This window comes from Canis lupus, chromosome 10 (genome assembly GCF_011100685.1).
Source record: "Canis lupus familiaris isolate Mischka breed German Shepherd chromosome 10, alternate assembly UU_Cfam_GSD_1.0, whole genome shotgun sequence".
Classification (NCBI taxonomy): Eukaryota; Metazoa; Chordata; class Mammalia; order Carnivora; family Canidae; genus Canis; species Canis lupus.
The window spans coordinates 42,842,166-42,855,185 of record NC_049231.1 but is presented as its reverse complement, the minus strand read 5'-3'; the positions used below and the strand labels follow the sequence as shown (position 1 = coordinate 42,855,185).

The following is a 13,020-nucleotide window of genomic DNA, read 5'->3' as shown; positions in this document are numbered from 1 at the left end:
AATGTTCAAGGCAGGGGCGCCTGGGTGGCTCAATGGTTGAGTCAATGGGCTCAGGTCATGACCCCAGGGTCCTGGGATTGAGTCTCGAATCAGGCTCCCTGCTCAGCGGAGAGTCTGCTTCTCCCTCTGGCTAGGTCTCTGCCTCTCTCTGTGTCTCTCATGAATAAACAAATAAAACTTTAAAGCAAACAAACAAAAAACGGCCAAGGCAGCGTATTCACAGTCGTTGAAAGGTAAAAGTAACTCAAGTATCCATCAACAGGTGAATGGAGAAACCAAATGTGATCTATCCACATAACTGAATATTATTCCACCTTAAAAAGGAAAGAAATTTTGACACATGATACAACACGGATTAACCCGGAGGACACATGCTAATAAGTTAAATAAGCCAGTAACAAATGGGAAATATTATATGATTCCATTCTTACGAGGGACCTCGAGTTGTCCAATTCAGAGAGAGGAGGTAGAGTGGTGGTTGCCTGAGGCTGGAAGAGGAAGGATGGGGAACTAGTGCTTAATGGGAACAGAGTTTCAGTTTGGGAAGATGAGGAAGTTCTGGTGATGCTGGCACAATACCGTGAATGTATTTAATGCCACTGAACAGTAGCACTCAAAAATGGGGAAAGTGGTAAATGTCATATAAAGGTTACAACAATAAGACAAGTCAGGGTATAAGACAACTCTTGGATTTCTTGCTCCATGCCTAAGTAAGAATATTTGTAAAATGAAAACATCTAGGAAATGACATGGAGGGAGAGCACGTGAATGAAAGATGTTGAGTTTTCCCAAAGAACAGTGCTCAGAATTTGGAGGTCCTGACGGGAAACAGAGCTTTGTGTATGGTCACAACAGACATGCCCTGAAACCAAAGGACTGAGCTCGTCAGATCTGGAAGCAGCCTCCGGTTGCCCTGCATGTCTAGGAACAGACTGCAGAACTGTACAGTAGGTACAGATCTGATCCATAGTAAAGGAAACATTTTTTTTTAATGTTTAACTCAAGTCCCAGGAGAGTAGAAAAGCCAAGCAATCTGACATTTTCAAAAGGTGATGCTTTTTTGTCAGCTGCCTTTTTTCTTTCCCCTTTTTTGTGAGTTGCAAGGGGTGGAATCACTCCTAAGAGCTGTTGGAAAAGCTTTAATAACCAGGCATGGACTTTCCTTAACAGCTTTATCAATAATGAGGGGATGAGAGTGCTTTATTCTCACCAATCACTTCTAGGCAAATTTCAGGTCATTGTAACAATGACAGAAAAAGCAACAACCAAACGGGTACTGGCCAATTTGAGGCCGTGCTTCCCTCCGGAGCCCATCCTGAGCCAGCAAAACCCTGCTGGGTGAGCAGCCCTGCCGGGACCGGTCTCATGGTGACCGATGACCATGGGCTCAAGGACAAAAGGCGAGCTCAGGAAGCTCTTGCCGGGGCTGTGGCTACCTCTCTGAGTGGGAGGATGACATTACAGCAGCCATCCTCCTTGCTGGCAAAGCAGATATAACGGTCAGAAGTGAACATCCGCCCCACGGTGTGACAGCGACTGAAGGGCGTCCAGAGCGAGCAGTCCAGCACAGCGTGCAGCTTCTCTCGCCTCGGCAGCCTGAAGAACGCCCGGAAGAACTCATTCTGTGCTCTGGCTTCCAGGTCCCTGGCGAAGGAGGTAGGGAGAGAAGAAAAAGAGGCAGAACAGTGAACAAACACACCAGTTTACAAAGAAAAATCTTGTGAAACCAGCCGGAACAACCAGGTATCCAAGAGCATGAGCCCCTCCAGGTCCTGCGTGGGGCATCAGCACACACCCCACTTCACAGCTGACCTTGGGGACGTGTACTCAAAGCAGAAAGGGTTGCCTCTGTGCAAGAGTAAGATGCCAAACTCACAGAACAAAACAGATGCTCCTTCCTGATTTGAGTAACATTGTGAATTACCATCAAACAAGTAAGTGATGAATCACTGAGCTCTACCTTGAAACTACTAATACACTATATGTGAATTAACTGAATTGAAATTTAAAAAAAATTTTAATTGTCTAAGAGCCAGTATTAAAAAGGCAGATAATAACAAGTGTCAGCAAGGATGTGGAGAAAGTGCAATCTTCATGCACTGCTGGTGGGAATGTAAAATGGGGCAGCCAGGTTGGAAAACAGTCTGGCTGTTTCTCGAAAGGTTCAACATGGAGTTACCATACGACCCTGCAATTCCTCTCCTCGGTATAGACCCCAAAGAAGTAAAAACACACGTCTGCTCGAAAACTTGTACCTGCATGCTCATAGCAACGTTATTCACCATAGCCAAGAACTGGCAACGAATAACTCAAATGTCCATCAACTGCTAAATGGATAAACAAAATGTGACAGAGCCACACAATGGAATATTACTCAGTCATACAAAGCAACAGAATACTGACACAAGCTACCACATGGATGGACCTTGGACACATGATAAATACAAAAGACTGCATTCCACCTGATTCCATTTATATGGAATTTCCAGAATTGGCAAAACTCATACAGACAGAAAAATGGATTCATGATTACACAGAGCAGGAGATAAGGGGAGAAGTGGGGAGTGACTGCTCATGAGTATGGGGTTTCTTCTTGGAGTAAAGAAAATGTTCAAAACCGATGGTGGTGAGGGTTGCACCATCTCTGTGACTAAATGAAAAAAAAAAAAAAAAAAACACTGATTGAGACACTTGAACAGGGTGAACTGCAAGGTATATGAATTACAACTCAAAACAGCAGTTTAAAAATTGAGATCTGTGCTGGGCATATAGTAAGTGCTAAATAAACATTAGCAATTATTACCTTTAAAAAACAAATCCAAGTGGCACCTGCGTAGCTTAGTCAGTTAAGCATCCGATTCTTGATTTTAGCTCAGGTCATGATCTCAGGGCCGTGGGATGGAGCCTCATGTTGGGCTCCGCACTGGGCATGGAGCCTGCTTAAGATTCTCTCTCCCTCTCCCTCTGCCCCTCCCCCAGCTCTCTCATAAATAAATAAATAGATTTGCTTGTATTTATTTATTTATTTAAGTAATGTGTCACTGGAGAGAAGCCCATCAATGTCACATCAGGATGGACAGTGGAGAATGGAGGAGAAATCCTACCCCAGGGAACCCCCTCCCCCCGTACCCTGAGTCTTGGCTCTAACAACTCGTAAAGCATGAAGGCAGCCAAATCATGTTCGCAGATACTGATGAATTTATGTCATACCCCAAAATTCTGGTAGAAAAGAAATTCTACTGTATGGAGATAAAAATTTTTCTTTGCCACATTATATAAGAGTTCTTTAAATTTGTCTGATAGAATTAGCATTCTACTCAAAGTAAAGAATATGAAGTCTTGGCTTTCTTATTAGCTGTGTGACCTTAGATAACACTTCACCATATTGCATCTTGACACCTGTAAAATGGAAATAACATGTAACCTTTCCGCTTCAAGGGATTCCCCGCGAACAAAAAATGATGTCCACAATATTGAAAAAGCAGATTAGAAATTGCATCTACATTATGATCCCACTTATATAAATTCTATAAAATCTGCAGAAAGTGATATGTAAAAAAGACCTTGCATAAAATGTTAATAGTAGCTGACTCTATGTAGTAGGATTTCCATTTTTCATTTTTATTCTGTTTAAATTTTCTACCTGACCACATATTGTTAGCTTTTTAAAAAAAATTAAGGTAGTTTCTTTTAGGAACACAGTAACTCTTAAAACGTTGTATTTATATGCAAGGTATTAAACGCTGCAACCTGAGTGATCTTGCAGACGCGTTCCCTGCCCCCACTCCATCACCAGGGACAGGCTCACACTGATGCCCCTTCTGCCCCAGTCCATGTTCCCAACCTGGTCCTCATTTTCACACCATCACACAGTCATCTTCCCAGGACACCCCACACAGGGATGAGGGAGTACTTGGAATTTATTAGCAAACCCTCCCAAAGATATATGCATGTCCAGAAAGTCCTCTGGGCACAGAGAGAAATTAAACAAATTCTACGGATCAAGATGGGTCCAGTATTGCAGGCCAAAGCTACACTTCCTTACCCTGCAGTACTTGATATTTCACAGATGGCTGCTTCCAAAGGAGCCTGCATGTCCTCCACAGAGGAGCTGGGAAAACACAGGAAAGCACTGTGAATGCTCTCAAAATTCACGTACTATGGGATGGAAGGCAAGGCCCTTCAAGATCACCCCAGTTCCCCAAAAGCGGACCTATATGCTGTGCATTTACACTGGAAGACATCCTTGTCCTCAAAGTATGCTGGCCGTGCTGGCTTTGGTGAAAGTACAGCCAATGCAGCCTACCTGCACGTATCTCACAGATGTGGGGTCCAGCCACCACTGAATTCACCTGTTGTCTATTCTTCCTAGAAGCACAGGGTGAGTGGAAGAGCTTTTTTTTTTTAAAGATTCCACTTATTTATTCATGAGACACACACAGAGAGGCAGAGACATAGGCAGAGAGAAGCAGGCTCCACACAGGGAGCCCGAGGTGGGACTCGATCCTCGCACTCCGGGATCACGCCCTGGGCTGAAGGCAGACGCTTAACTGCTGAGCCACCCAGGTGTCCCGACTTTTTGTATTTACTTTGCAGCCAGCTCTTCAATTTAAGAATAAGGCGCTCAGTTATCTGATTTTTCTATTCTGTGCACCTGCTGCACCAGCCAAGCGCTCAGTTCAACCCCCTTCTCCATGGCTTCTGAGCAGCCTGGGTATAGTATACACCATCTCCATTCACCTTTCTGGGCTGTTCTCTGTCACTGTAGGGGGTCTGTCTCTCACACATTCAGCAGCCAGAGACCAGTGACCTCAAGTTATAAAGAGGGGGGCACCTGGCTGCTTCAGCTGGTTAGGCTGCCAACTCTTGATTTCAGGATCCTGTGATGGAGCCCATATTGGGGTCCACACTCAGTGGGGAGTCTGCCTCAGGATTCTCTCTCTCCCTCTGCCCCTCCCTCCACTGGCTTGCATGTGCTCTCTCCCTAATTTAAATAAATAAATCCTTAAAAAAGAAAGCCAGCAGGAAGGACTTTCCTAAATCATCTTCCTTCCTTAAAAAGTCCTCTTCCAGTTCCACCTCTAAACATGCATTATACATATAGATGTGGTATTTACCTTTCTAACATAACTGAGATGAAGATCCAGTAACTTGAGACAGGAGTAGCACAAGATCTGTTTCAAAGCAGGTGGTAGTTTTGATGCTAAAAATACCAACTCCTAGCTTTGCGCAGTGGAAAAAAAAAAAAACAAAAAAACCCAGCTCCTCTTTCAGAAGAACACCATAAACAAAGCCCACTGGTCATATTTTGCCTTTCGGACCTTTCAATACTTACTAAATGTTTCCACTTTTGCTCCATAGAGATGCCCAACAGACATGAGTCATAATCGACCATTCAGAAAGCAGGCCTGGAAGCCACAGCAGAAGCACCCCTATACAGCCCCAACATTTACCAACCACTGTTCACCTTGCTGGTATGCACAGGCCAAAGCAATTGCTCCAAGAGAAAGCTACAGCTGAGAACAAAAGGGGACGGTGCCACAAATCGTGCTGTCTTAACACATGCCATCATGTGAACCTGTCGCCATGTAGAAAATAAACGTGGGTTCACCAGAATATGGAGCAGTCACACCAAGTTTGTTGGTAAAGCTGCAATTAACATGTGCAATCCTGTGTCACAACCATGTGGAAAATTCTGAACTACATGCACACATTTAAAAATTCACACTTAAGGGGCACCTAGGTTGAGTGCTCAGGTCAGGATTTCAGGATCCTGGGATCGAGCCCTGTATTGGGCTCTCTGCTCCGTAGGGAGTCTGCTTCTCCTTCTCCCCGTCCCTTGTATTCTCTCATGCTGTGAGATAAATAAAATCTTAAAAAAAAAATCCACACTTAATTCCTTAGACCCAAGAAATGAAGGGATGGGGTAGTTCTTCTGTTTCTCTGTGAACCTAGAATTAAGATTTTCCCCTCCTAGTTTAGGTACAGATGTATCAAAAACAGGTTTCCCTCTCTTTTCCCCTACAACCTTTAAAACGCTTTTGGGAAGACCCATGTCAGGCCTTACATGCCACAGTAACCCTCCCTCCTTCATGTGATGCATCCCACACACACAAACCTACTGTGTGTCAGCAGCTCAAAACTGCTCAAGGCCAAATGCTGCCCCAAATTCAGACTATGTGGCAGACTGGGGCAAGTGGGCTCCCCCTCCATTAGCTCCGGGGGTGAAGATGTCCCCCTGTGCCCTGGACAGGAGGCCTCAAGCATCATTCCTGCCCTTCTGGAATAACTCAGTCCCTCTTCAGGCAGTATGCCCCTTAAAGACACATACAAAGATTCCCAGGCATTCTTAGTTATACGCCCACAGACCCACCCCCAACTCAAGTGAAACTGTGAGAAATACCAAGAGCCACCAATGTAGAAACAAGGCAGAAAGATCAGATAAGCATACTTTTCTTCACACTGCAATCCCTCAAATGTGTGTGTGCTCGAAACGCCTTTCTTCTGCCTTCCCCCAAGAGCACTAAGGGGACAGAAAGACAACCTGGCCATGAAGCATCCTACATAGAGCGAACACCTGGGTCCCCTGGGTGCCACAGGGGCACTAGGGAAACCCAGCCCTCAGACGACAGGCAATGGTGTGCAGGTAGACTCGGCTGGTGCCCACAGTGTCCCCGTCTCTGAAAATCCATCCATGGAGCCCCAACAGACCAAATCCTCAACAACACTGGCAGGAGAAGGCTTTCTCACTTTCTCACACTCACTTCTCCTGCCTTGTCCTCTGCCCTCCATCCGCCCCCGCCCCCAGAACAACCTGGGCAAGCGCAGACAGCTGGGGCGCTGCCGGGTGGGGAGAAGCAGGCCTTCCCTGGGAGGCGGGCGCTGTCCCGGGCTGCACAGGGAGCCCCCAAGAGAGGCCGACTCCGAACTAGCTCACAGGGACAGAAAGTCGAATAAACTACAGAGCTAGCCTGGGCATTCTTCGTGGGGGCACAAGGAGAAGAGCCGGAAAGGGAGTGAATCTGGGCAGAAAAGGCTGAAGTCAGTCTCAAAAGTCAGACTGGGGAGCTAAGAATCAGCCAGGCAACAGGGGGGAGGGCTTCTTACTGAAGATACCTGTGCTCCCGGCAGCCACTGTTCATCTCTGGATCCCACAGAAAGAGCTTCTGCCACAGGAAAGAGTCTCCATTTACTGCACCGCCTGAACTAAGTTGTCCTCCAGCGCTTTTCAGCCAGTCAATACAGATTTCAGTGAAGAAATTAATTTTGATTTAGTGAGGGACGCCTGGGGGCTCACTGGTTGAGTGTCTGCCTTCAGCCCAGGGCCTGATCTCGGGGTCCTGGGATCGAGTCCTGCATCGGGCTCCCCGCACAAGGCCTGCTTCTCCCCCTGCGTGTGTCTCTCCTGAATAAATAAAATCTTTAAAAAAAATTTTTTTTTTATCTTGTGAAACCCATCACCTCTCCAATCTCCCACCCCCAAAATAGCTGGCTATGCTGTTCTCAATCCATCCCTCACAACTTCACAACTGTTATTTGTAAATTTCAGGACCAATCAATGTATGTGCTCCCCCCCACCCCCCAGAAGTCCCTTCAGCAGTCTGTTTCCCTGCCCTCCTGGATTCTGTCACTGTACCCCAGAATCCCTCGTCCAGGCCTTCCTCTGCAAAGTATGAGCTGGGCCAGAGGACTCCCCCGTCCAGCCAGCTCTACCTCACCTGACTTGGTCCTGCTGCCCAATGCACCATCCCATCCTCCTGGCTACCACTGGAGTTCCAGCCTCACTGGTTCTGTCCCTAAGTCCCATGGGAGTAAGCATAAGCAGCCATCATGACTAATCCATAATCAGATGGCTCACCATGCTAAGTGACCCCAAGAGTACCTTTCTAAAGCTGTTATCTGGGAAGGGAAGTGAAAATACATCAACAAAAAGGAGCCTGAGGAGCATTCCAGCACTTCTGATTGTACCCTTTGCATCAAGGGACTGTTTTCCTCAACTTTAAAACCTGGGCTCTCTTGGCAGGATGTCAAGTTGACTGAGTCATTACCTGTTTATGTCCACAAGCCTATGTCTCTATGACAGAAAGCTACACAGGAGACCCAGCGAGGAACTGGTAGGCAAAGACATGCCTTTCACTTTTGGAAGAAGTCACTCAAAATGCAGTGACCAGCAAAACACACCACAGATCACAATCTTCCTGTCCATCTCGAGGCCAGCCCTCAGAACCTGGGGGGCCTCCTGCAGCTCCACCGCTGGCCACTGCCAGGGCCCCATTTTATCCTTTTCTCTCTCCCTTCTCCTTCCTAACCATCTCCAGGAGAGAAAGTGGAGGAGGGAGAGCTCTGTATAATTCATCTGAATTCTGGAACATGCATGAAGACTGCCTATACTGACGGATTTTCTTCCAAAATGAGTGATTTTACTGAAGGGTCCTAAGTGCTACAAACCTGCCACCTGCTTCTTCTTTCCTTGTTTCTACTCCAAACCACAATGTCACATCTAGATGTGGAGCCATGAAGGAGCATCAGGAGATCTGTGAGAAATTACCTCAAATCCCAATGTCATGGAGCTGACCAGAACACACAAGGCTATCAGCCAGCCTCCTGGTCCTAAGACCCTGGCTGCAACTCACACAGGTATACATTGGTGCAAAACCCACAGAGGAGGTAAAAGCTTTGCTGGGTGATTTATAGGAGCCCGTTAACAACTCCTACAACTGAGACCCGTTTTTTCATTTTAAACCAATCTGTCAGCTGGACTAAAAGGACTCAGATACCAAAAGACTACAGAGATATCTGAAGATATATAGGAGAGCGGGGCTGCCATTGGGCTGGGTTGTCTTCTCTGGACCTAAGATAGAGCCAGAGATGGTAACGGGAAACCTGGCTCAGGCGGAGCAGGGAGGACCTCAGGGTAGGGAGTCAGAAGACCCAAGGGCAGCACCCCAGGGCTCCCCTTTTGTAAGGAAGTGACAAGCAGCACCACCCCCTCTCACAAAGGAACTGTCAGATTACAAGGACACAAAACCAAGTGAAGTTCATTGGAGTCTCACCAAAAAGTTCATTTTTTGATTTTCACCTTACTTGTGACTCCACATGATCAATTTATAACGTATACACACAACAGGGGCTCTAAATTCCTGCTGGATACATGCAAACTACAAACACACTGCCATTTAGAGACCACTAATTAGACACATGTTCTCCCAGATGTTAGAGAAAACAGCAAACGTGTGTAAGGAATGACAGGAATGTTACAGTAGATTAAAAGAATTTTTTTTAATGACAGGACACAAAATGACATGGAACTACTACATAATGTCGCAATTCTACTCCGAGGTATATGTCCAAAAGACGTCAAAGTAGGGACTCAAAAAGATATTTGCACACATACATTCATAGCAGCATCATATACAAGAGCCACGAGGTGGAAACAACTTTGCATCCTTTGATGCACAAATGGACACACAAAATATAGTGTATCCATGCAACGGAATGTTACCTAGCCTTAAGGAAATTCTGGAACCTGCCACAACATGGACTAATCTTAATGACATGACACTAAGTGAAATAAGCCAGTCACAAAAAGACAAATACTGTATAAGTCCACTTACATGAGGGACCTCAAGTAGTCAAACTCAGAGACACATTATAGGGTGGCAGCTGCCAGGGGCTAGGGGAGGAGGTAATGGGAGTTATTGCTTAATGAGGAAAGAGTTTCAGTTTTGCAAGATGGAGAGTCCCAGGGCTAGATGAAGGGGACAGTTGCACAACAATGTAAATAAATGTACTTAACCTTTTACAACTGTATGGTTCAGTGGGATTAAGGTGGCAAATTTTCTGTTATGGTATTTTACCACATTAAAAAATTTTTCTTAAATGTCTAGTAGTGTTCAAATAGGAGTGGTGATTCTATAATGATGTCAAACATATCTAGCCAAGACAGCACTTGATAGATGACTTTGTTTCTCAAAGGATATCTTTGTATTAATTCTGCAGTTACCTGGTCTGAACCACCATAAGTCAGAAATCATAGTCAAGCTCAACCACCACCATAAATTTTATATAATAAAGCTGAACTTTTTTAAAGTGATTAATAATTCAAGCAACTGCCTCAGATATCCCCATGACTAGCATCAGTCTGGAGCAAACCAATAATTAAGAAAGTTAACTTACTGTATTACTAAGGCACATTTTCTTTTTTTTTTTTTTTTAAGATTTTATTTATTTATTCATGAGAGACACAGAAAGAGAGGCAGAAACATAGGCAGAGGGAGAAGCAGGCTCCCTACAGGGAGGACTTGATCCCAGGACTCCGGGATCATGACCTGAGCCAAAGGCAGACGCTCAACCACTGAGCCACCCAGGTGTCCCCTGAGGCACATTTCTAATAACTGGTACCAAAAATAAATCTATGGTCCTAATAACTTTTTCTACAAAGCAATTTCATATGGAAATAGAAAATGCTTTAATGTTCACTGGTAAAGCACAGTGTTGAATGGAATTATATCAAGAAGCTATCCATATTACATTTCCTAGAAGTATTATAAAAATCAGTTTTATTATAAAAATCAGTTTCAAAATATCTGAAAGAAAAGCAGAATTGGATCCAGAAATCAAAGTCAACTGTATTAGAAAAAAAGAAAATTAACACTCATGGGAGCATGGGTGGCCCAGCTGGTTGAATGTCCAACTCTTGGTTTTGGCTCAGGTCATATAAGGGTCATGGGATGGAGCTCCACGCTGGGCACCTGACTCAGCACAGAGTCTGCTTGAGAACCTTTCCCTCTCTACCTCCCTCTGCCCCTCCCCCAGCTCGCTCGCTCTCACTCTGTCTAAAAGAAATGAAATCTTAAAAAAAAAAAAAAAGCAAATCCTCACTATTAAAAAAAAAATTAACAATTACTGCCAATTATTATGTCACAATCAAGACTAACAACCCAGGAAAATGTGCATTATGCCACAAGGGAAATTTAAATCTAGAACAACCAAGACTAAGAAAGCACATGTAAATGAAGGTGGTGGCGTATGAGCCACAGTTCCGTGGGTGAGGAACAACTGGAACCGGAAACTCTTACCTCTTGGTGATCTGGCTCGGCTCTTGCAGGCCTGGGTCCAGGTCGAAGACCTCATTATCCAGCAGCCTTCGAAGAGTCACATCGGCCAACTGCTCCATGATCTTGAACACCTCATCGAGGTTCAGGAACATGGAGAAGTCACGCTCCTTATTCTGCGTGGTGATTCGGATGGTATCCGTCAGAAAGACGTTGGATGTTCTTTCTAACTTCTGGATATCAACCCAAGGGACTACGAGCTTCACTAGAAGAGGGAAAAAAAAAAAAGGCAAATACATACATTACCCTAACATTTGAGCCAAACTTAAGTGTATCAGCAAACAAGAGTCCAAGGATTTCCTCAAGCTGAAATGCAAAACCAAAGCAGGAAAGAGGAAGCACAAAGCTCCTTGACAGCTGTGTATCAGAACCTAACTCATGTTCGACAATTTTCTTAAAAGAGTTAAGTAAAATCTTTCAAGTTGATGGCTACCGCACACAGGCAGGGGACATCATTCTGAAATATCAGGTTAATAACATGAAAACTTCTTCAAGAGTATTTAAACTTAAATATTTGCAAAATATGCAAAAATTTCTCAATCTACATAATTTCTGGTTTCAAAAGCAGCATTCATGGTGTAAGCTATGAAAAAAGTGCAAAAGAGGATTATTCATGATCTCATTTAGAGAAACAAGCTTAACATTTAGACTGTGTCAAATGACAGAAGACACAGTACAATTTCTATGGAATTCTTTTTAAAGTAATACAGTACAAGCGGTACATTTTATAAACAAATGTTCTATTCTGGGAAATGTTTCCAATACAGTGGTAGCAAGACTAGCTAGCTTGCTAATGCAAATGGAGAAGAGACACTATAACAACTTGAAATGATAAATGTTATCAAATACCAGAAATTATTTCTTTTTTTTTAAACTTAGCATCCCGACAAAATTTGGTTTAATAACTGTGACTGATCAATGTCAGAAAATAACTCATTGTCTTTTTCAAATAAAGGAGGGGATCATTAAGTGTTTCCTTCTTTCTTTTTGTTTTTAAGATTTTATTTATTCATGAGAGACAGAGAGAGAGGCAGAGATATAGGCAGAGGAAGAAGACGGCTCCCTGCAGAGAGCTCGATGCAGGACTCGATCCCAGGACCCCGGGATCATGCCCAGAGTCACCCAGGCGTCCTTATTAAGTGTTTCTGCTTCTACCATTTCTTTCCATTTTTTGAAATAATGTTTTTAGTGCTTCAGTAACTTAGAAGACCACATATCTACATCAGGCTTGAGAAGAAGCTTCTTCAGCTACTTTTAGTTGCTTTCACCGAAGTCTTTCATACAAACACATTATAGAATCTGTAACATCAGCTTTCATTTCATTAAGTGTCTACTTTAGGAAAAGCCCTGCACTTAAGGAGCTCATTCAAATAGGGAAAACAGACATGTAAAATAAGCAACCACTAACTTGACAAAATCTAAAACAGAAACACAAACATGGTGCAAATTATAAGGGGACCAGGGAAAGTCCCCAGAGGTCATAAAAATGTGAACTGATTTTGAGGGGTGAACAGGAGTTTCCAAATAGACACAAGAATGGGGAAGGGAAGGAGAAACCAACATTAAATTGGAGAAGCACTGCAGAAAGTACAAGAATAAAGATGGTCAAGATTAGGTCAGAGCACAGTCCAAGGGTGGGGAAAGGCTATGTACACACGGTGTTTATACTGGAGCATCAGAACTAAAGCTGGAAGCATGAGAAAGAGAAGTGAGGACCCTGTGCAGGAAGCTGTTTCAACACAATTTAAGAGGAGCCCCTCCCACTGGTTCAACTTGAAATAAAACTTACATGCAGGAAGAAAAAAATTATGTATACAAAGGCATACATACACTTAGTTTATACACACACACAGCTTCCATTCTGCATGGGTGCTTGAAACAATATCTGATTCCAAAAGAAGATTCA

The 13,020-nt window shown here is 44.1% G+C and overlaps 1 protein-coding gene across 2 annotated transcripts in view; it reads right to left on the bottom strand.

Annotated features, from left to right (window-relative positions):
• The window catches only part of TBC1D8 (TBC1 domain family member 8), a 113,009-nt gene that overhangs the window by 31,600 nt on the left and 68,389 nt on the right, over positions 1–13,020 (bottom strand). For both annotated transcript variants that reach the window (XM_038550990.1, XM_038550991.1), the window contains exons 5-6: positions 11,079–11,319; positions 1,437–1,644 (exon numbers count right to left, since the gene is read on the bottom strand). In XM_038550990.1, the coding sequence (XP_038406918.1) occupies positions 1,437–1,644; positions 11,079–11,319 (449 nt within the window). The remainder of the gene's footprint in view (positions 1–1,436; positions 1,645–11,078; positions 11,320–13,020) is intronic.